This window comes from Engystomops pustulosus, chromosome 5, assembly GCF_040894005.1.
Source record: "Engystomops pustulosus chromosome 5, aEngPut4.maternal, whole genome shotgun sequence".
NCBI lineage: Eukaryota > Metazoa > Chordata > Amphibia > Anura > Leptodactylidae > Engystomops > Engystomops pustulosus.
Window position 1 is genome coordinate 75,840,445 of NC_092415.1, and position 25,162 is coordinate 75,865,606.

At 39.9% G+C, this 25,162-nt stretch overlaps 1 protein-coding gene across 3 annotated transcripts in view; it reads right to left on the reverse strand.

Moving 5' to 3' along the window:
• SLC66A2 (solute carrier family 66 member 2) overlaps window positions 1-25,162 on the reverse strand; it is an 80,037-nt gene that overhangs the window by 15,151 nt on the left and 39,724 nt on the right. For 2 of the 3 annotated variants that reach the window (XM_072152392.1, XM_072152393.1), the window contains one exon: window positions 18,004-18,220. In XM_072152392.1, coding sequence (XP_072008493.1) covers window positions 18,004-18,220 — 217 coding nt within the window. Of the gene's footprint in view, window positions 1-3,521; window positions 3,847-18,003; window positions 18,221-25,162 lie in introns of those variants that run through there. The other variant, XM_072152394.1, reaches the window with a different exon arrangement.

Here is a 25,162-nt window from a genome sequence, read left to right on the forward strand (position 1 = left end):
TAAATGAATCCCAATTTGCTGCTGGCATTAAATGTCATTATGACACAGAATGGAAAAATACTGCTGAATTAAATATATTACAACATGAAATTCAATTGCTCAGATACAGAAAACTCCTCTCAGGGTTCCTTGGGTAGAAGAGATCAACAATACCAAATATTAGATACAATCACTAGAAAACAAGCCCACACACATCTCTGTACATGGAAATATAAAGATTTTATACATTTTTTGAAGGTGGGGGGCAAAAAATGGAATCAGAAAAATGAAAAATAGACAAGTCCTTAAGGGGTTTAAACAAAACTGATCAATCATCCAATGTGTAAAGGGGGCCTCCAAACTCTCCCCCAAAGGCAGAATTGATCAGCTGAATTACAACTGCCCAATCTTTTATTTCTTAGGGAGACCATTTGCACTCAAGAACAAAAATTCAGTACTGAACACTATTAAATACATATTATAGTTTAGGTATAAAAGATTAGTTAATTTACAGTACCATTTGTATGAGCCCTTATATGTAAACAACCCAAACTTGTATAATTACATGAAGTTGTTACTGAAAATTTCACAGAAATTGAACTAAAACATGTAACCAGTGCCAGATAATATCATCTTGACCGCTTACAATTCCCATATTTAAAAATGAATGTAAAATGATCGCTGCGGTCATTAACAACAAAAGGGTTACAGGAAATACATTAGGCGGAAGCTTTCCTGAATACTTCAGCGCCATTCCCATAATTATCTTTTCTGAGAAGCAATTCACAACCACACCTTCAGGTCTAGCCCTCATCAGTTTTCCATGATGCTTAGCTATATTTCCAAGCTTCGCTATATTTTTTTTACATTTTTTATTGTGGCATGGTACACTGTATTCAGCGCACCATCCCACATTTAAGACTACAGGGGACTATAGGTGTTAGGGTAGGCATACTTTTCATAGCATCATAGTATAGGAGGCTGGAAATAGACCAAGTCCTAAGTCAAGTTCAACTTTTTAATAATAAAATCTCTATTGCAAGCTGGCCATGTAGAATATTTAATATAAAATAGTATAATTATTATATGCAGTAGGTACATGGGTCATTTGCGGCCAAAAACCTGCATAATAAGTCATTGGCTGATATACCAATACAAACATCCAAAATATAAATGCTGGAACAGGGATAGTCCTCAAAAACCACACATATCACCTACAATAAGGCTAGCCACTCACTTTAAAATACTTGATTACATATTTTTTTAAAAAACAGCTACAAGCAGAGAGGCATGTAGCACAAAAAGAAAAAACAGGAAAAAAATACACAAAAGGGAACTACTATATATAGCTGCAACTAAATATGAGCAGTAGAGCAAAGTGCATGCTACCATGTGAAAGTTCTGGGTCAGCCTGCTGCCTATAGAAGAAAAGCGATTGTTGGACAATGTAGGATAAATGAAAACAAGCAAACAAAGCGCAGTAATATCTTCAGGAAGCCCCTCATATTTAGTTGGTGCTATTTAGATCTCTTTGTGCTTGTTCTCCTGAATATGCGGTTATGACAACTTTTTAAACATATTAGTTCTTGCTAATATTGATTCTTTTTAGGTCAGAAGTTGCAAGTTCTATTTTTTTTTTTAGAACGGCGAGTTCTTAAAGGGAACCTCTCAAATTTTGTTTTGTAGCTACACTCCCCCTGTAACATTCCAAGACAGATACCCAGTTTCTGTACTTCTTGAAGATGTGAATGGAATATACAGAAATATTTATTACGGTATGCAGTTTCTCAAAAATCAGGTTTTTTTTACGTTACTATGGGATTTGTCTAATTTAAGATTGAGCTCTGGCACTTTTAGAAGCAGTGTTCTAGGCTTTGTCATTTTAATTTTTTTTAAAAAAAGAGACTGTGGCTTACTCGCCGAGTAACCTAGAAAAAAGACCAGCTAATGTGCGAAGAATGACTGCAGATTTTAACTTAATTTGAACAAAACAGTTTTTAGCAAAGTCAAGGCACTTGCGTCTGTATCATAGCACATACAAACGGAACTTACACAGTCAAATACATATACAGGCCCTACTTAAGGACACCCTACTTACAGACGACCCCTAGTTAAAGACGGACCCCTCTGCCCACAGTGAGCTCTGGTGAAGCTCTCTGGAAGCTTTACTTTAGTCATTCACTGAAGGGGAAACAAGATTATACTAAGTGGTTAAAACATAACCTTTATTAGAAATGCCTAAATTAAAAAAAAAAAAAAGATAACAAAAGCTAGAGACACTAAACTGTGTATTAAAAGTCAAGATCCGACCCCAAATTCAACATAATGAATGTCGATACATGCTGGGATCAATAATGCATATTGGGAGGCTCAGTGCTGATGTGTAGGACAGAGGCTATTGCCTCACAGAGAGAGACCACTTTCGAGGTGCCCTCTATATTCTAAACTGTGATAGACTCTCTACAGCTAGCTCTTCTATAGATGTAATACGATTCGACACGTTTCCTCAATACATTCATCAGGGATCTGATGATAAACTATACAGGCGGTCCCCTACTTAAGAACACCCAACTTACACACGACCCCTAGTTACAAACGTACCTCTGGATGTCGTAACTCACTGTACTTTAGCCCCAGGCTACAATAAACAGCTATAACAGTTATTGAATGTGTCTGTAATGAAGCTTTATTGTTAATCCTGGTTCTTATGACAATCCAACATTTTTAAAAATCCAATTGTCACAGAGACCAAAAAAAATTTGGCTGGGATTACAATGATAAAATATACAGGTATACAGTTTCGACTTGCATACAAATTCAGCTTCAGAACAAACCTACAGAACCCATCTTGTACGTAACCCGGGACTGCCTGTACTATATGGTCAACATACTACTCCTGATAATGTGATGACAATTGTGTAGTTAACACATAGTGATAGTATGATACTTAAAGATAGTGTATCCCCGCAAAAATATCAACAGGGGTAACTTTACTTTAGTCCCAGGCTGAAATGATCAGCTGTAAGGTGTCTGTAATGAAGCTTTATTGATAATCCTTGGTCCAATTCTAGCGAAAAAGTTTGAAACTCCAATTGTCACTGGGACAAAATTTTTTTTTGTTTGAATCTACAATTCTAAAATATACAGTTTCGACTTGCATACAAATTCCACTTAAAAACAAACCTATGGAACCTATCTTGTACGTAACCCGGGGACTGCCTGCACAATTACAAACTCCGGTAATGCACATTTTATATACTATATGTAAATGGATCAAAGTATTTTCCTTTATGTCTTTTTAAACAAAGTATTACATGATGTGCCCCTCGGGAGCCATTATTTGTAATTAAATTCCTAAAAATTATATATTTCCAGGAAAACTGTTTGCAATCTAACCAAAATAAAAATAGTTTATCTCAAGGATCCACATCTTTACCCAATAATCTGATAGAGATGGTGTCATGTACTTTCAAACAGTAAGGCAGCGGGAGACACAGATCATTTTTTTAGCTATTTATATTTCTGCAATTAACTTCGGTTCTGTAATTCAATTTTATACAGACAAATGATATTGTGCTACCCCCGCTTCATAAATCATTTCCATGATTAACTTTGTCATTTGTCTTTGTAACATTTGCGATTTGTAAATATCGCTGTGTAGAGAACAAAAGTGCAATCCATATCTCTGCGGCTATATTAAGACAGCGGAAAGTGAAATGACAGGCTCAAAAAAATATTCTCTTGTTCTTTCACAGAATCAGCATCAGTCCTGGCAAAAATGACTTTACTTCCATGGCCATTTTCCAAGAGTTACTAACTAAGACATTGTTATAAATCATACACGGCGGAACACTGACAATCTGAGATCTGTGTGGAAGAACAAAGTTTTATAGTGAAAATCACACAAATGTAAAGAAAAAATTAATCCACTATTAAAAACTTGACTATTAAAAAGGTATCATACAGTAGAAAAGAACGTTTCAATAGGTAAGAGTGTGTATACAACTTGTCTGATGCAAGTAATGGTATTGAAGGAAATTACCTAATAAACCACAACCTGTATATGGTCGAGCAGTTACACACCTTCCAAGTCATGCATCTTTCAAAGCCCAGCGAGCTGGCATCATCCATAAAATGTAATTTGAAGTGAGATGTAGATTGGTAATGTAAAGTCATGGAGGCAGAAAGTTTAGAACTGAAGTCAAGCTCTCCTCAACTTGAACACAACCTCTGCTTGGATTGACAACGTGCACTACTGTTACTGGATATAGAACCATCATTCTCAGCAAAAGGGGCACTCAGAGAAGGAGAGGGCTTTGCAGCGGAGTCTCAAGGTGCTCTGCAGAGCATCCCGGGCTAATTAGCAAATTTTTAAAACTCTAATTTTGCCTAAAATAGGCCGTTCTAAGGTATAACAAAGGTAGATGGCTGGAAAAGGGTAGGGGACGGGGAGGTGAGTAGTACTCCTCTACCATCAGGTAATCGGAGGGTAGATATTCTTTAAATACCGTGCTGAGCTCATTGCCTCCATGACCTGATCAAAATACATTTTAAAGAGGATGTCAGCTCAATGGGCCATAAAAAGAAACATGATCTAGATGCTGGTATAAGGTTAATTTCTGATGACATGGTCCCTTTAAATAAAAAAATAAATAAACCATATCTTTCTGTTAAAAGCAGATTGTTCCCTGAAGACCTATATTTACTATACTACTGATAACATGTGACTTCTACAACCAATAACAATAGTGGGGTACAGATATGATCAATGATGGGCTGTAGGGGTCATAGGTTGCTCCTATGTGTTCAACCTTGATGTAAGACTGGCAGGAAACCTTGAATAACCAGATTAGATGTTCCCTTCAATGCTTTATAAAATTGGTATTCTCCAAGCGCTGCGCTGTGTTGCCTTTTCCAACAGATCCCTTAATATTCATGTTTCTTTCTTGGTCCAGTGACACAAATTGGTTGTATAAGGTCAAGTAGGTGGAGAGTTTTGCAAGTCAAGTTCCTCTTGTCTAAGAAAGGCCTTTCACTATAATTGATCCAACATTTTATTTTATGATGCAATTACAGTAGAGCAGGCATTCTGAGCAGAGGAGAGCTTCACTTCAGTGCTAAATTTATCCATTTACAACCAACATCTCACTTCAAAGTTGACTTTCTGAAAAGGTCACCTTGTTGGTCCAGGAATGAAACATGATCTGGTTCTCTTTAATCAGTAAGGGAGATCTCATTCTCATGATCAGTAGGGATCCCAGCAGTCAGACCTCCACAGTTCAGAATGTTGTCCTATTGGAAACCATTTAATATGGTAGAACCCCTTTAATACAAATGAGGCCACTTATATTAACCCCTTAACGCTGAAGCCACTTTTCACCTTCCTGACACGGACCATTTTTTAAAATCTGACATGTGTCTATTTAAGTGGTTATAACTTTGGAACGCTTTAACATATCCAGTTGATTTTGAGATTGTTTTTTCGTGACACATTGTACTTCATGCTGGTTGAGAAATTTAATAAATATATTTAGTATTTATTTATGAAATAAATGGACATTTGGCAAAAATTTTGAAAAAACAATGTTTTCCAAATTCAAAATTTTCTACTTTTTGGAAAGTTGGTCATATTACTAAAATAACTTGATAACTAACATTTTCCATATGTCTGCTTTAACTTGGCATCATTTTTCAAACATCTTTTCCTTTATTTTGGATGTTAGGAGGCTTATAACTTTAGGTGCAATTTTTCAGATTTTCACGAAAATCATCAAAACCTACTTTTGGAGGGTCAATTTAGTTAGAAGTGACTTTATAAGGCCCACATGACAGGAAACCCCCACAAATGACACCATTTTACAAACTACACCCCTCAAAATATTCAAAACAACCTTTGGGAATTTTGTTAACCCTTTGAGCGTTTCATGAGCGTGAAAGATAAATGAAAGTGAAATTACAGAAATGGGTTCACAATGGGTTAAAAAGGAAAATGCATTTTACAATGTTGAGGGCAATTCCTCTTGAGTATGCCAATACTCAAGAGGTACTGTCACTGTACCCTGCTGTACGGGCACAGGGGGGCACTTGGAATGGAAAGAGCGTTGTTTCGTTTTTGCAGGGCAAATATGGCTGAAAAAGTTTACATGTGTCAGGATGCATTTGGAGAGCACTAATGGTACCAAAACAGATGAAAGCCCCAACATGAGACACCATTTTGGAAAGTACACCCCTTGGAGAGTTTAGCAACGTGTAATTTGTGTATTTTCCCCAACAGGTGTTTGATTCAATTAGGCCCCAAAAGGGAAAAAAGGTGAAAATTTTCTCAAAAAAGTCACTTTTACCCCAAATTTTTGTAAGCCACAAGGGACAAAAGATGAAACAACCCCATAAATGTGTAAAACAATTTCTCCTAAGCACAGAACTGCACCACTTTTGCATATAAAGTGTTGTATGGGTGCACAGTAGGGCTCAGAAGGAAAAGAGGGGCTTTGGCCTTTTAGAAGCCAGATTTGACAATCATCCTTTACATGTGTCAGGATGCATTTGGAGAGCCCTAGTGGTACCAAAACAGAGGGGAACCCCAACAAGTGTCACCATTTTGGAAAGTGCACCCTTTGGAGAATTCAGCAAGGTGTAATATGTGTATTTACCCCTACAGGTGTTTGCTTCAATTAGGTCCCGAAAAGGAAAAAGGTGAACATTTTCCCAAAAGTCCCTTTTACAGCTAATTTTTGTATCCCATAAGGCATTAAAGATTAAACAACCCCAAAAAATGTGTACTAGCATTTCTCCCGAGTATAAAATTGCCCCACACATGCAAATAAAATGTTGTATGGGTACGCAGTGAAGCTCAGAAGGGAAAGAGGGGCGTTGGCCTTTTAGAAGCCAAATTTGACAGACATCCTTTACATGTGTCAGGATGCATTTAGAGAGCCGTAGTGGTACCAAAACAGAGCGGAACCCCAACAAGTATCACCATTTTGGAAAGCACACCCCTTAGAGAATTTAGCAACGTGTAATATGTGTATTTGTCCGTAAAGGTGTTTGATTTAATTAGGACTTAAATAGATAAAAGGTGAACATTTTCTTATAAAGGTCATTTTACTCCTAAATTTATATAGCCACAAGGGATAAAAAAAATGTAATAACCCCTCAAAATGTGTAAACCTATTTCTCTCGAGTGTAGAAGTACCCCACATGTGTATATAAAATGTTGTATGGGCGCACAGTAAAAGGAAAGGGGAATGTTTGCCTTTTAGAAGCCAAATTTGACAGAAATGTTTGACATGCATTTGGAGAACCCTAGTGGTATAAAACAGAGAAGAATCCGAAAAGTGACCCTAATCTTTGAATGCACACCCCTTAGAGAATTTTGCAATGTGTAATATATGTATTTGACCCTACAGGTGAATGATCCAATTAGGCCCGAATCATTAAAAAGGTGAAAATTTTCCTATAAATGTCACTTTACCCCTAATTTATGTAAGCCACAAGGGATAATATATTAAATAACCCCAAAAAAGGCGTAAAACTATTTCTCCCGAGTGTAGAAGTACCCCACATGTGCATATAAAATGCTTTATGGGCGCACAGTAGAGGAAAAGAGGGATGTTTGTCTTTTAGAGGCCAAATTTGTAAGAAATCCTTCACATGTGTCAGGATACATTTGGAGAGCCGTAGTGGTACCAAAACAGAGGAAAACCTGAAAAGTGACCCTAATTGTTGAATGTACACCCCTTGGGGAATATAGCAAGGTGTAATATGTGGTGTAGTGTAATACACGTGGTGAAATGAGCATTTTGAACATATAGGTGGTTTCCAAAAATGATGTGCAATGGAGTCCAAGATGGAAATTTCAATTATTTCTGGAAAGTTCAGTGCCCATTATGTGGCGCCCCTTATGAAATAATGGAGGGGTATAGGGAGCAACGGGACATAACAGTTGTTACAATTATTCATTTTACCGAAATTAATTCACAACAGCTTGGGCGTGAATTGTGAATGTGTTGTGTATAAGGAGGTAGAATATACCAGGGGACCAACTAAACGTTTGTCACTCTGGAGGTGTCGCAGGTCTCTTAGTAGTATGTAGTGTCCATCCTAACTTCTCTTTTGGAACAGACCCTTTATTGAGTCCTACCATTAGAAGCAGCAGAATTCACCGGGAAAATGCTGTCCTGGCAAAACACAGGAACATCTAAACCAGAGGTACTGGGGCCCCGTCCTTCTTGTCCCAATATTAGTTTCCTAATATCTTCCTCTGAAAACAGAGAAATGATACGGCAGGACCTGCACATTGGAACAGCTCGTAAGAGCTGTACAGCATAATCTGTACAATGTACATGGCCAGCGCTTTTGTACCATATCTTCGTTTTAGTAGGGAAATTATCACCAAGTGTTGCTCTTATTCACCCTAGCGATGCCCATTGTGACGAATATTGCTGCTTTTGGCTGGACCAAATCGACCAGCAAATAGCAGCAAACATGGACAGAGGGGGGCAACAAAACCCCTCTGGACCGCAAGGCAAAATTGGTGGCTGTCAGGAACAGCCGCCACCCTGCCCCGATCACCGTGTCTACACGGTGACGTCATAAGTAAATTCGCTGCTATCAGCTCGTCTGAATTGATGAGCCAGTAGCAGCGATAATAAACTGGGGGTGTGTGGGGGGACGTAACCCTTCTGGTCCATGGGGCAGGATGGATGGCTGTCAGGAACAGCCGCCGTCTTACCCCGATCAGTGAACAGCCGCCGTCTTACCCTGACCGGTGTTGGAAAGTCACTACCCGCCGCACCGTTCTATAACAACGCTCGTTGGGAATAGGCTATACAATCTTTATTTATTTTTTAAGCAATTTAGACAAATAAGGGCTTATTTTTTGCGGGACGAGATGCACTGTAAAAAAAACTTAATTTTAGTGGGTTTTTAGCTTATTGAAGAAATTTTATTAACTTTTTACGTGTGGAGGAAAATAAAATCATCAATTCTTGTTTTGGATTTTTAGCATTTTTTTGGGGGGTTGTTCACTGCAGCATAACAATAATATATTATCTTTATTCTAAGGATCACTACGATTACGGTGATACCTCATTTATATAGTTTTATTTTCATTTGTCCAATTTTATTGAAGGAAAACTAGAATAGAAAAAATTGCATTTGTTTTAGTATTGCCATTTTTATAGTGGCATAATTATCGTATTTTTTGGTTTACAGAGCTGGTTGTAAGCTTATTTTTTGCGTGACAAGTTGCTCTTTTTATTGGTATCATTTTGGTGCTTGTAACTTTTTCGGATCACTTTTTAGAACATTTTTTGTAAAGCAATTTGATAAAAAGTTTTAATTTTTGGCACGTTTTTGGTTTTTTTTTTTTACCACGTGCACCGAGCGGGTCCAATTATGATTAGGATTTATTGTACAGATTGTTACGGACGCGGCGATACCAAATAAGTGGGTTTTTTTCGTGATTTAGTGTTTTTTATACTTTATTACTTGTGTAAAGGGAAATGTGGTGTTTGGGGGGGACTTTCACTTTCTTTTATTATTTATTTTTACTGTAAAAAACCTTTATTTATTTATTTTCCCTTTTTTTACAGTTACTGACATCTAAGCTTGAACAAGTGATCTTCTGATCAGTTGTTCAAGCTTTTTTACAGGTTACACAGTGCAATACAGATGTATTGCACTGTGTATTGTAAGACACTGAGCATGCTGCGCATGCCCAGTGTCTTACAGCCGGGTCCTGCCAGGAGGCACGGACCCGGCACCGAGAGGAGGATCGCGCAGCCCCAGGCACCGGCAGTCCCGGGGCTGCGATCGGAGGAGCGGACCCCCCCGGTAAGCGCCGCGGGGGGGTCCGATTCACCTTTAAACAACTTTAAATGCCTCTAACACACCGCGGTCAGCGCGACCGCGGCGTGTTAGGGGTTAACACCCGCGATCGGAGAAACCTCCGATCGCGGGTGTTAGAGGCGTGTGTCAGCTATAACATATAGCCAGCTCTGTACAGGAGCCAGCGCCAGAAGCTTGACGTAATAGTATTGCATTTTGCGGGAACGCACCTCCCGCGATGCAGTACTATTACGTCAAATGTCGGGAAGGGGTTAAAGGGGGCTTATTGATATATTATTCAATAAATTATACATATTGCACATGGCAATAACCATGTGCCATATATCCTTCACCGGCAAAACAGCACCAATACAGCATCCGTGTGACCCATTATGTGGTTGCTAACAATAGTAGATATGGCACTGAAAAGCACAGCAATAAGCTACAGTTTATTACAAATTGGGCTAATGATTATGCTAATGCTTATTCATAAATAGTAGCATCCATAAAGGAAGTTTGTCTTGCACATGTAACCTACACTTAGTACAAGAACTTCTGAGAAGTACTCACTACTCTTACATACAACTCTGTATGCAGAATAGCTGTGTACCAGCAGACCAGTACCACCGTATATAGCAATTGCATGCTGGACATGGAGGAAACACTTGAAACACTCAAATATGATTCCAAACAAAAAATCAGATTTTTCTAAATATTTTATTTTTATACAGGGTGTAACAAACCCGTGTTTGCAGCATTGCAAAAACTCCACGGCAGACATAATTTCTGAGCAGAGTTCAGAATGCCACCCATTAGATTAACCACAGTCATTACATGGGGCTGTGCATGAAATGGAATCCATAAGAAAGACATAACCACACTTCAGAGATGAACACATTCCCAGGTTAATAATAATTTTAACAGTGATTTGTAAATGAAAGCTCTCCCGCAGCTTTGCTTCCTGTAATTGATGTACAATAATCATTTTCAATACATGAGGGAAATCATGAAGAGAGAAGTGAGATCTAACAACACAAGCTTTTTAAGATAATATGTGTACAAGCCGGTAAAATTTCTGATAAGAAACATAATAAATAATTCTTGTGGAGTATCCGGTAACTGTACACGGTCATATACATAAACCTTGAGTAAACCTTGTATACAGTCATTCAATGATTATCATATGTATCCGATCAGGTTGCATTAACCCCTCGCCATGCGTCATAGAGCCATGATCAGGCGCCATTACGCCCCGAAAGAATCGCCATGCCTAAAAGTATGCTTGGTAATTATCCCCTGTAGGGTGAGCTCAGCAGCACATGTCATGCAGCGATATATTTTTTTTAAAAAGCTCTCTAACACAGCATCCATCTGGGTGGAGAGTGTCTGGGGGGGGGGCTGTTTGCCAGCATCAGCCACAGTCTGGGGGAGGGATGCCAGCATGGGCCACAGTCTGGGGGAGGAATGGCAGCATGAGCCACAGTTTCTCTTGGGGATTATAAATCTGCACCATCTGAAATGTCACTTTCAATAGGAACCCTATGACATCGGAACGTTACAACAGCAAAACCTTATGACATCGCAATGGAACAGGGCCATGACAAGACATTTTGGTGCCGCCAGATATATTGCACTAATAAGCAGACAGGACAAATAAGCAGACAGCTTGCAGGAATCTATGAGCTGCAAACTGCATTTGTTCTAGGGAATAGGTCAGCCTCAGCTAATGGGTGCCAACGGCCAGGGGCGGACTGGCCATTGTACCCACCGGGAATTTTCCCGGTGGGCCGGTCTGGGGCCGACCCGCACTCCCTCCCTACAAATTTTCATTTACTGTATAGCACCTGCATCGTACAATCGTACGATGTAGGTACTAATAATTTGCACACAGACGCAGCGCAGCACCGCTGCTTCTGCGTCTGTGTGTACACGCAGCTGCACAGGTCGCGCAAATGACGTCATTGCGCGACCTGTGTAGCGTGGAGGAGGGGCGGGGGGAGGTTTGGGGGGGGTTTAATATCTGGGGCTGGCAGGGGGGATTAACTATATGTCTGGGGCGGGGGGAGGTTTGGGGGGGTTTAATATCTGGGGCTGGCAGGGGGGATTGACTATATGTCTAGGGCTGGGGCGGGGCGGCGGGCATTCATTCTATGTCTATGTCTGGGGCGGGGCGGCGGGCATTCATTCTATGTCTGGGGCGGGGCGGCGGGCATTCATTCTATGTCTGGGGCGGGGCGGCGGGCATTCATTCTATGTCTGGGGCGGGGCGGCGGGCATTCATTCTATGTCTGGGGCGGGGCGGCGGGCATTCATTCTATGTCTGGGGCGGGGCGGCGGGCATTCATTCTATGTCTGGGGCGGGGCGGGGGGCATTCATTCTATGTCTGGGGCGGGCAGGGGGCATTCATTCTATGTCTGGGGCGGGCAGGGGGCATTCATTCTATGTCTGGGGCGGGCAGGGGGCATTCATTCTATGTCTGGGGCGGGCAGGGGGCATTCATTCTATGTCTGGGGCGGGCAGGGGGCATTCATTCTATGTCTGGGGCGGGCAGGGGGCATTCATTTTATGTCTGGGGCGGGCAGGGGGCATTCATTCTATGTCTGGGGGGCAGGGGGCATTATTCTATGTCTGGGGGGCATTAATTCTATGTCTGGGGCGGGCGGCGGGCATTAATTCTATGTCTGGGGGGCAGGGGGCATTATACTATGTCTGGGGGGCATTATTCTATGTCTGGGGCGGGGGGCCATTGTTCTATATATGGGGCAGGCAGAGGGCATTAATTATATGTCTGGGCTGGGGGGGCATTAATTATATGTCTGGGTGTAGAACATAAGACATCTCTGTGGTAAACTCTGCAGGAATGCTGTGTACCTGGAAGAAGAGACAAGGAGATGGTGGAACTAATGGAGAAGATGAGGAACGAGAACAATCCGAGGAAACGTCACCTGATGTCACTGGATGCAATAGGTGAGGATCTCATGTGTTTTCTGTAGCTGTATATGATAAAAACTGATTTTTTTCATGTTCGCTTCTGTGTATATATGTAGTATTATAGTAGTTATATTCCTGTACATAAGGGGCGGTATTATAGTAGTTATATTCTTGTACATGGGGGGCAGTATTATAGTAGTTATATTCTTGTATATAGGGGGCAGTATTATAGTAGTTATATTCTTGTACGTAGGAGCAGTATTATAGTAGTTATATTCTTGTACGTAGGAGCAGTATTATAGTAGTTATATTCTTGTACATAGGGGGCAGTATTATAGTAGTTATATTCTTGTACATGGGGGGGCAGTATTATAGTAGTTATATTCTTGTACATGGGGGGGCAGTATTATAGTAGTTATATTCTTGTACATGGGGGGCAGTATTATAGTAGTTATATTCTTGTACATGGGGGGCAGTATTATAGTAGTTATATTCTTGTACATGGGGGGCAGTATTATAGTAGTTATATTCTTGTATATAGGGGGCAGTATTATAGTAGTTATATTCTTGTATATAGGGGGCAGTATTATAGTAGTTATATTCTTGTACATAGGGGGCAGTATTATAGTAGTTATATTCTTGTACATAGGGGGCAGTATTATAGTAGTTATATTCTTGTACATAGGGGGCAGTATTATAGTAGTTATATTCTTGTACATAGGAGGCAGTATTATAGTAGTTATATTCTTGTACACAGCGGGCAGTATCATAGTAGTTGGGTTGTATATGGGAGAAGGTATTGTAGTAGTTTTATTTTGAATGTGTTATTCTAAATGTGTTATTGTAGCATTATTCCTGTACATAGGAGGCAGCATATATTCTCTCTGAATTGTACATGTATGGCACAGGGGAAGGGTATTTAAGGCTTACCGGGTCGTGTGTTTGTAACATTCTTTGCAAATTAGATTCACTTAATGCAAAACAAGAACATCTTTTGCTAGTAAGGCCATCTACCAACAATTTGTCTGTTATAACTCCACCCACATAATCTGACCACACCCACTTGTTTTTACTCCGCCCATAAAATGGGGCCACTTTTGTAGTTTTTTCCAGGGCCATTTTAAATTCCCAGTCCGCCCCTGCCAACGGCTGCCTCCTGTAATTCTGTCGGCGCACTGCAAAGTGACCGCTATGGCGCTCCGTAGCCACAGTGGTCACGTGGTGCATCATGAGCATGCACGCTCTTACCTCAGAAATTTTTCCCAGAAGGCTTGATGGCCTAAGCTTGTTCCTAGAACTTATATTTTATTTCTCTCCAAGAGCAGATGCATAGGGTCGACACAGTCCACAGACGGCAATGTCTTACAGGACATGGAGGCACAATGAACTTGGCACAAAACTACAGTCCACACAGCCTGCGGTGCGGAGCAGAAAATCCAGGTATAAATATCACGTAGTAGAAAGAAAAAGTGGCACTCACCGGCTTCTTCGTGGAAACATTTCTTTATTTCATTTAGGACAACAGGGAGAGTGCATGCCGTGGCAACGGGGCCGTTTCACGCCAAACAGCGCTTTCACAAGTCAAAAGGTACCGCCCATCCGGGAAACGGCAGGTATAAAAGTGAACACGTACATTTTTTTTACGGCGCTCATCGTACGGGTTAAATAATGATTTAATTTTACTCTATGCATTGTTATGGACACTGATACTATATATGTGGGGTTTGTGTTATGATTTAGCCTTTTTAGCGTTATATTTGTCTTTAGATATTATGAGACATTTTTATTGTTTTATTACTTTATGTTTTATTGAAAAATTTTTTTTTTACTTTTTTACTATTTCCACCATAGGACATGAAAAAGCAATCATGTGACAGTTTTACCAATATAGAATCTTCTGCACAGGCAATATACAACATACCCCACATGGTCAAATTGACATGTAATGAAGGATTTTACTGCCTGACCGAAACCCAAAAAAGACTGTCTTAAAGGGAACCCGTCACCACTATTTTCACAAATACAGGTAGTGACAGGTTCCTATAGAGCTCTAGAAACTGACACCCTGCTTGAAGCTAAAAGTAGTTTCCCTCGGATCCCCATAAAAATCAGAGTTATAATCCTGTCTGGTGTCTATTCAGCTTTGGTCCAGGGGGAGTGGCCTAATGTCATGTGACCAGGGTGACATCAAAGGTCCTTAAGCTACTTAATATGAAAACTATACCCCATGTACATATATGACCACATACAACAATCACAGCAGCCTCCATGGACTTCTACTCCTCTCCATGCAGGCTGCTGTGATTTCATGGCATATATGCTTAGTGCACAGTTCCTAATGCGGATCCCCCAAGACGCGGCAACGGATTCCCATTGTGTTGTCGCTGTGACGCCATGGGTATCCCAATGACGTGGCAGCGGATCCCCAAGACCGTGGCAGCGGATCCCCAAGACCGTGGCAGCGGATCCCCAAGACCGTGGCAGCGGATCCCCAAGACCGTGGCAGCGGATCCCCAAGACCGTGGCAGCGGATCCCCAAGACCGTGGCAGCGGATCCCCAAGACCGTGGCAGCGGATCCCCAAGACCGTGGCAGCGGATCCCCAAGACCGTGGCAGCGGATCCCCAAGACCGTGGCAGCGGATCCCCAAGACCGTGGCAGCGGATCCCCAAGACCGTGGCAGCGGATCCCCAAGACCGTGGCAGCGGATCCCCAAGACCGTGGCAGCGGATCCCCAAGACGTCATTGGGATCCACTGTGTCGTCACAGAGGATCCGCTGCCACGTCATAGGGGCAAATCCCTGTGACGTGGCCGCGGGTCCATGCACTGCTCTCACAGACTGTGAACGGGAGTGCCAGAGATAGCAGAGCCCTGCATATGGCATTTTCCAACATTCCCCTAGTATTGATGAGGTTTTTCCAGCTAGTGAGAGTCTCAGAAGTTAGACCCCCACCAATCAGATTTACAAGAGAAGTGTCTTTTTGGCACCAATGTTTTCCTCCCATGTGGATTTACGATGTTAAAGGCTATGACAATGTATTAAGCTATAGCATATATCCATACGTTAGTAATGTTTCTGTACTTAGGCCAGCAACAGCAAACAATTTTATTGTCTGTGTGGTGAAGAAACCTGCAATTTGATGCATTATGAAGCAAACATACCTTGAGAATGCTATAGCTTCACTGATACGGAAACATATCTTATTTATTGTTGAGTGGTTTTGCTGAAAAAAAAAAAAAAACTATAAAATTATGATAATTAAGCTCTGTCGCTTCTGTGCCTGGGCTTGGCGCTTTTCCTTTCACATTAGTTATGCACTGCAGCAGAGGATGATGCAATCACTGTTCTCGCTGCCAGGTAGAACAATCAATTGCTGCACCATCCAGCTCAGGTTGATTAGTCCTGTCTTAGCTGTATAGAGAGCTTGTGTGTAATGTGGATCCAGCTTTCCCAAGGTCTGGAATTTTATAATTGTTTTTTTAGCAAAACCACTCAGCACAGGGATTAAACAAGATATGATTCTGCATCAGTGTAGCAAGAGCATTCTCAAGGTATGTTTGGTTCATAATGCTTAAAATTAAATGGTACATTTTTTTAACCCCTTCCCGACACGTGCCGTAATAGTACAGCTCGCGTCGGGTGCATGGAGAGGGCACATGGGCTGAGCCCTCTTCATAGCCGGTAAGTCTTTGCTGCATGTGGCGGCGCACGGACAACGATCTTGGTGACAATCGTCACTCCCAGTGATGTCATCAGGGAGCGGTCACCATAACAGCCTCCGAAGACCTGAGGATGTCTCGTTTAAACCCATTCATTACAATGTGAGATTTGCACATTTTAATGAATGAGGTGGAAAACCCCAATGTAGTATGGCAGTACATGGTAGGATTGATCAGACAACCTAGGGTTAAAGTACCCTAGGGAGTCTGAAAAATAGTAAAAATAAAAAATTTAAAGAAAAGAAAATAAAAATACTGTCCTAAATGTGGTAGCATTGAATACGCCATCAAAAGTCGCACAAAATGACACCACCCACAGCTCCTACACCAAAGAATAAAAAAAGTTATTAGCGCCAGAAGATAGCAAAATAAGAAAAATATATATTTTGTACAGGAGATTTTAATGTTTGTAAATATATGAAAACATAAAACCTATACAAATTTGTTATCCCTGTGATCGCACAGACCCAAAGAATAAAAGTAGACATGTCATTTGTGGCGCACAGTGAAAGCCATAATATTCAAGCCCACAAGAATACGGCGCAAATGCGGAATTTTTTTTTCATGCTTCCCAGTACACGGCATGGAATATAAAATACTATCACTATGAAGTGCAAAACAAGCTGTCACACAGCTCTTTACGTGTAAAAATAATAAAGTTATAGATTTTTGAAGGTGGGGAGTGAAAAATGAAAATGAAAAAACAAAGGGTCAGGTTGTTAAGGGGTTAAGGGTATGCTTACAACAGATAATTACACAGTAGATTTTCTTCTACAGACTTGTAGTATTTGCAGAGTTAACAGAAAGAGATGTAGCGTACAAGCTGCACACAGAGCAGCAAATTCTGTTGTTTTGATACATTATTTATTGTGTGTTTGCTATTTGAATCATAGGGAGGAATTCAAAATGAAAACTTGCAATATACAGTTTGTCCAAATATTTATGGATCTGAGATAATATTTTCCTAATTTTGGTTCTGTAAACCAAATTAATCTTGAACAAAACATTTCAGATGCAGTTGAAGTTCAGACTTTCAGCTTTAGTTCAGCGGGTAGAAAATAGAATGATTGCACAAAAATGTGAAAAACGAAATCATTTTTTAACTCCTTAACAACCTGAACTTTTTCTGTTTGGGCGTTTCTATTTTTTGCTCCTTGCCTTCAAAAATCTTTTGTATTTTTCCATGTGCTGAACTGTATGCGGGCTTGCTTTTTTGCATAACAAATTTTATTTCCTACTGTCATTGTTTTATATACCTTTTTTTCCCCACTGTATACGTCGACGCCCGGAGGAAAATGCGACCAAATGTCACAGCTCTAGACAACTTGGGAATGTTGTTTGGACATGCGTTACCGCAAGAAAACTTAGCATTTTAGGTGGTAATATGGGGAATTTACATTGTGCTTACAAATGGAAATGCTCTACCTGATTGCATTGACTACTCCCTTAGGAGTTGGACAAGCTGCAAAGAGGTGAATGCTTCAAGAAACCTCTTCACTTCTCTAATGAATATATGTTGCATAGCTTAACAACATGAAACTCACCTCATTCCTTCTGTGGAGTAATTCTGGTGATTTCTATAAAGCTGAGGAACTCCAAGCATAGCCTCAGTAAACACTGCAAGAAAGCCCAGGGTTTCTACATACAGCACAGAGTCCAGGGATAGATAGGTGATGTATCCAGTCACAGCAGTGAATGCCAGCACACACTGCACATAATCCGTGAATCTGCTCCAGTGCCAGAAGAAGTTCATATCGAAATCTACAAAAACACACAAAACATATTAGATGCAAAGAAAACCCATGCTGGTATTGGAACATTCTGTCATTCTGCTAATAAGTCGGTAAAAATTTTGCAAAAAACCTAATGTCATACTGTTAAAGGACAAAGCTGCCTTCCACTGTACCAGTCCCTCTTCATGGCAGGTCAAGGTCTGATCAAGGAACTCAGGTTTGCTCACCTTTTAAATCATGTCTTTAAGGACATCTACCACCATGATTAAGAATTGTAAACCAAGCACATTGACATACTGTTGTGTGCCCACTCTGTCAGGTTCTGCTTTTCTTCTAGCTTCTTATGCCCTTGTTTAAGTAATAAAAATTTTTAAAAATTATGCAAATGGACCTGAAGAGCTCCAGGTTCCACTGATATCTAAGGAGGTCCTAAGAAGATAAAAGAAAACCAGAACCTGGCATAGGGACACACACCAGCATGTAAGTGTGCTAGGTTTACAATTCTTCATCCCGGTGGTAGATTTTCTTTAAAAAAAAAAAACAAAAAAACTTTCAACCACAATTCACTATGAACATGAAGTACAATGTGGGGGGAAAATACAGTTGTACTCAAAAGTTTACATAACCCTGCATAATTTTAGCTTTCTTGGCCATTTTTCAGGTAATTTGAATGAGAACACAAAAATGTTTACTTTGGTTACTGGATTGGTAAAGCCATTAATTGTCAAACTACTGTGTTTTCTTTATCAGTGGAAAAAAGTTTATCATTCATATTCACTGAAAAAGGCCAAAAAAGCCAAAATTCAGCAGGGCATGTAAACTTTTGAGCACAACTGTATTAACATGCCGGTCTTTAGAACATTGAAGAGTAGAACTCGACCAGTCTTCTGTGTCTGTTGCTGGATGATTAATCTGGTGCACTACAAGACTGGCAAGTCCTACTTTGTACCTCCTATTAGTTGGTCTATTTTGCAGCGCCACAATAACGAATTTTGTGGTGCACAGACTATTTTCTGTAAGTCCACAGTGTTTTTTTAATGGGCACAATGCTTTTTGGAAGAGTCTGAAAACTGTCAAAAATGGTTTAAAAATGGTTTTAAAATAAATATGTAGCACAGCCATTGCAGGTGCATATTATGCCAGCATTCTGGCATAGACAGATTAATACATCTCCACCCATGTGTCCTGGGAATAGTTTTTTTTTTTTTTTTTTTTTTAAATCAAAAAACTAACGATCACCTAAAGTAACAAGTAACATTTGTAATGCAACTCTCTTAGGAAGATGGAAAATTGCTGTGGCATGAAGGGGTTTAAAGGTTGACATGCTACATTCACATTAGTGCATACATTACACAAGAAGATAGATCTGTGCCACCTGCACAGTCTGGTCAGGGGGGGGGTCGCCATTACTAATTCACACACAATTCAATCATTTGCTGCATCTAAGTATTTACTGCTGCAGTGGCAGAAGAAAAACTTTGTATTAATAACCAGCTTGTCTCATTTAATGAAAAAGAAATAAGGCGATGATTAGACATGAGCTACATGGAGGCTCTTTGTAGTACTACTAATGTACAGCTGACGTGCAGATAAATGCTGAGATCTATTTATCTCACACACCTTGCCTGTCACTTCATAGGTAAAAATCTATCAGTAGTGCTACAAATAGTCCCAGTACATCCCAGGCCTTAGGAAAACCGCTTCCTCTTCATATCCAGATAGCAGTGACAGGCGTGACACCTGTCACTGATGATGTGCACATCCAAACAGGACTTCTCTTCATTAAGGGAGAACTTGCCACGTGAGTGGTATAGGTGGGGTGGTGGTTCATGCCAATAATGATGTGCAGTGAGCATGTGGAGAGGTAGCAGCAGGGATGGGCTCCATAGCGCATGACTTATTACATAGTTTTATTCTTAATGCCCTACCTGTCAGACTATTAATTCAAACTGTAACAATTCTAACATTATAAAATATTGGTAAATCTGTATAAATTTAGAGACCCAAACTAGTCAATTGCCTTCGCCATACCACATAATCCAGAGAGATCATAAAACATATGGAATTCGTAGCAAAGTGCGTTTTATGTCTGAAAAGTGTAGAAGCAAAACTCCAGAACAAATATCATTTAACGTCAGTATTTGCCATTTATCTTCACAGAGAGTCGAATATGAGGTTATTTGATAACTGGAGATTGTGTTTCGGAATGCAATATCCTGAGAAATGACAAAGGACGAGGTCATCTCTCATAATTGACCAATATACACAAGATGTGAGGAGTGGTATTTGTTTCGTTCAAGGAAACCCCCGAAAATCCATTTGTTGAATGACACCATTTTTAATTAACCTAAAATGAGAATGCAATGGCAATTTAGCAAATAACTTGTGGCATTTCAGCAAATAATGTCATGTCAATTATTTGCCTCCTGTTAAGTCACATGGATTATAGAACTTTTGCACAGCACTTCCAATGATTATGTTCTTATCATTTGTACAGAAAACATTGATTTTCACAGCCTAGACTACTGGCCTATGCAGCAGAAACAAAATTTCTAGAATATTCTTGTTCATCTGAGTTGTAGAACTCTCAATAAGAAATTGGTCATCTCTCACAAAATTCCTAGAGAAAATTGGCTAAGCAGAATAAAAAAAGCACTATTATGCACCTCACCAATTTCCCAATACCATCCTAAAACTAACCTAGTCACCTTAAATATTTGGACGTCATAAAAAATGTACCGGTGTGAAGACAATGTCCCATAGATGTAGCCCGTTGTCCCTTAAATTCAGATTAGACCACCTCTGCACATGGGCAGCAGTGACTACCGTACATATGTGTTATTGAGCCCTATCCGACCACCTGGATTTAGGGTTCACTACCACAGGACAGCTGTGGGACACGTGGTAACATTTTTTCCTTGATCATTCAGAGTGTAATTTATAAGGATCTGTGAAATAAGGATGGCGGATTGAAGCAAAGCAGAAGTAAAAACAGACATTAATGTGCATCAAGATCTTTCTCAGAAGTGCTCACAAAGTGGGTCAGTGATATGCAGCCATTATCGCACAATTTCATTAGATTTTTTTAAAGATACTTAGAAAGGACCATCTCACAATAGTCAGAGCCAACAGAGACACAAAAATACAGAATCCTTTTATTGAGCTTTGTAAGAAGTTTTTATGTCCCTGTGAATACAAAAGCTTTTGACCCTTGTGTAAATGTATGAATTATCTTCATTTTCATGAAGAGAAAAAAAATGCCATTTTACATAATGGAAATGTTATAATGACTGTAATTGAATGAGAAATTACAACCACTGAGTGATCACCTTAACTCCCACAGACAGAACATTACATCGCTCCTTCCGGATTCTAAACAATATATGGTAGTTTACAAGAGTTTAGTACTTTATAATACATTGTATTTTAACAAAAGTGAATTACACCATTTGTTTCACAAAGTTTTTTTTTTTTTTTTACATAAAACAGTTTTTTTCCCATTTAACTCCACGAATGCCTTCTAATCCTTACCACGTGTAAAGTGGCATCCTGACCTATGCTTTACACTGCAGCGCTGCTATAAATCAGTGGGAATAAAAGTTTATTAACGTAACACACTGTTTGGATACAAAATGAGACATAACACATACACATATTGTAAGAGATTTTTATCTAGGACTCAAAACAGTCCTTCATGTTGTAAGGTGACTGAGTTAACCCTTTCATGGCTCCCTGTACCGGGATGAGAGCAGAAACCAAGACAAAGCAGTCTCCTAGAAAATGCAGAATCTTCCCTTTATTAATGCGCAGCCACATATATAAAACACATAAAATCATATGTGTGAAAAGGTGATAGATTACTGCAATGCTAATGGCCATAATGAATATACCAAGACATCCTCTTTAAGACATTCTACTAAAGGGTGGTTGAACTATGCACCACTTTCTCAGAGGCCATGTTCTCAGATAAACAGTATGTTTATATTATCTCAGCTATAAAATGTACAGATAATGGCTCCATAAGCTTCTTGCTAACCAAAACACGATAAGGGGAAGAAAACAGGCTGAAGGACAATTGAGGACAATGAAGAAATTGGCAAACAAGATAGCCGGTTACAAAAAATGGCTGAATCATGACATGGCGGTACAGTGGTCGGCATAAGACTAAAATGGCTTCCACTTCATCCAAAATGGCCTCTGTAGAGGAATATATCTCTTACACATATAAAAATACAAGAAAGGGAATATGTATACAGTATAGCCCATGGAGTAATCTAATACGATTTGAGCTTTATTAACCATTATTAATGTTGGGTAGCTCTCAGCATTGTGAATACAGAGACATATGTTTATAAGTAGCGATGCTCGGCTACTCAAATTAAGGGTCATCTTAATGTAAATGAGGCCCACAGCTTCGGGGCATCACCAGAGCCATTCCAGGCACTGGGGTCTCTGGCTATTACACATCCCCCAAAGCACTTGTAACCCGTCTCCCTTCTCCTTCTGTGTTCCCCCTACCCTACCATAATCTGCTGAAATTTCACAGTAGTAAAATTTCACAGTAGTGAAATGGGACTTATCGGCTGTAAGAATTTTCCTTTAAAACAGGGGACTACACTCTCAATGGGGGAGATTTATCATAAAAGTTTCTGAGGTAAAACTGTTTTAGTTGCCCATGGAAACCAATCAGAGCTCAGATTTAATTTTATAAACAGCTGTGGGAAAATGAAAGCTGAGCTCTGATTGGTTTCATGGGCAACTAGAACAGTTCTGTTCTAAGAGACTTCAAATAAATCTCCCCCAATATGTCTACACCACACGTCCTACCATGCTCTTCATTGCTCAGAATTGTAGACGTACAGAGAGATGAAAGGGAATATGGGTGCAATTCTCTCCCAGTTGTTGCCATCAGCCATCAATAACTATACTCTGTTTCACTATTGACACTTTTTATACATTTTGTTGTTTAGCTTCTTACATTTTGTTGGGGTGCTCGTCTGATGTGAGGGTGTTCAGTTTTGCAAGACAGGGACATGTCAACTGAAAACACCATAACACAGCTTGCCTAAGGGTTTAAAGGAAACCTAGCACTTCCGATGGTGGTTATAAGCTGCAAATGCCGTGCCGGCGCTTATTTTCATTATGTTTTTAAACAGATGTAAAGCATTTAAACGCTTTAGTAATCTTTATATACAAGTAGCTTCACGGCACCGTGGTACGTGCTCGGCGCACCACGCGTGACCACTTCCTATTCAGGCGCTCTAAGTGGTTGCGTGCTCGGCGTACCGTGCGCAGAGCACGGTGCGGTGAAGCTTCTTGTATATAAACATTACTAAAGCATTTAAACGCTTTACATCTGTTTGCAAACATAACGAAAATAAGCGCCGGCACCAGCTCACCCTGAGCTGGTACACGGCATTTGCAGCTTATAACCATCGGAAGTGGTAAGTTTTCTTTAAAGTAAAACTGTATTTCATGCATTCTGAAAATATACTGGTAAAGTGTAATATCAAATGCTTATAACCCATCAGATCAACTTTATTTAGCAATATGCATACTGGGAATCTATGACAGAGGCAACAATAATCTGTGGGAAAGCTTAACTGTATTCCACATGATAATAGGAGCTGAAATAACATTACACTATAAAATATGACCACACATTGGCAAATGCCAAGGAGGCCATGTAGCCCTAGCCATAGTGTTGGTGGTTTTCATGCATTGCTATATGTAATAATGCATACGGACAGGTACAGGTTCAATGGCAACAACTACTGATCGTCTGATGGTTCTTCGAGAAAGGCCCAAAGCAATGAGCTGAATATAGCGCTGCTTCATGCTGTAAAGGGGCATTTGATACATAAAACAAATATAGAAGAACTTTAAATTTGCTCTTATGTGTCAATAAAATCCTACTATGCCCTACTTTATTAAAATCAATTTAGTCAGAGAGCTCTCCAGGTACTCATACTGAAGCATATCGATTATTGTGTAGCATAGTGATAATGGAGGAGAAAAAAAATGTAATAAATTACAAGTCCTTAGGGACCTGCAATACATCACTAAATACATCACTTTTCAATGTTATATGAAAGCAGAAATGGCTCCATGTTGTATTTAGCACATTTGTGTAAAAAAAAAAAAATAAAATCTATTTTTAGTTCCAAATATAGGTAGCGCCCTCTGTCCTTTGTGGGCAATTTTTTGCATCAGCTATCATAAGCTAAAACCAGGAGCAGAGACTACACAGAGATACTGTACGATGTAAAGATTATCACCTGTTTTGTGATTAAATCGGACAGCCAGCGGGGCAACAAAGCCAGACTAAGTAGTTGGAAGATGCCTGCATGATAAAATGTCCCACATTGTATGATAAATTAGGTACATCCTTAGGCCGGTTGTACACAAGCAAGTTTGTTCGCACAGAATCTCTGTGTGCAGTAGGGTTGTACCGGTAGCAGAATTTTGAGTGTGATAAGATACTCAAGTATTGCAATACTCGATACCAATAAGATACTTTCAAGAAAAATAGTATTATCTGAATGTTTAGGATGCGGTCACATGGGGCGTTTACATCGTGTTTAGAAATGTAATGCAAAATTCTGGGGTCGGGGCTCAGTCTGATTGCATTTGCATTTCCTTTGAAACACATGTGATCAGTAACGGTCACTAGTTATTTGCCAGGAGGGTTTGGTACTTTATGACAGTGCTGTACGTGTGTTGTAAAGGTTGTTCTGGTAATGTTAATAAAAAATACTATAGTAAATAATATAATTTAGGGCTCATGTAGACGGGCATTTTTGATGTGTGTGTGTCTGTGTGTTTTTTGTGGATGGCAAACGGACTCATGGTTTCCTAGGGGTCTGATGACATGTGCAGACAGAGAGAAAAAATAGCAACAAATATCTCACACGCGGCCCACGCACATCCATAAAAGTTAATGGATCCAAAAAAAAAAAAAAACCACACG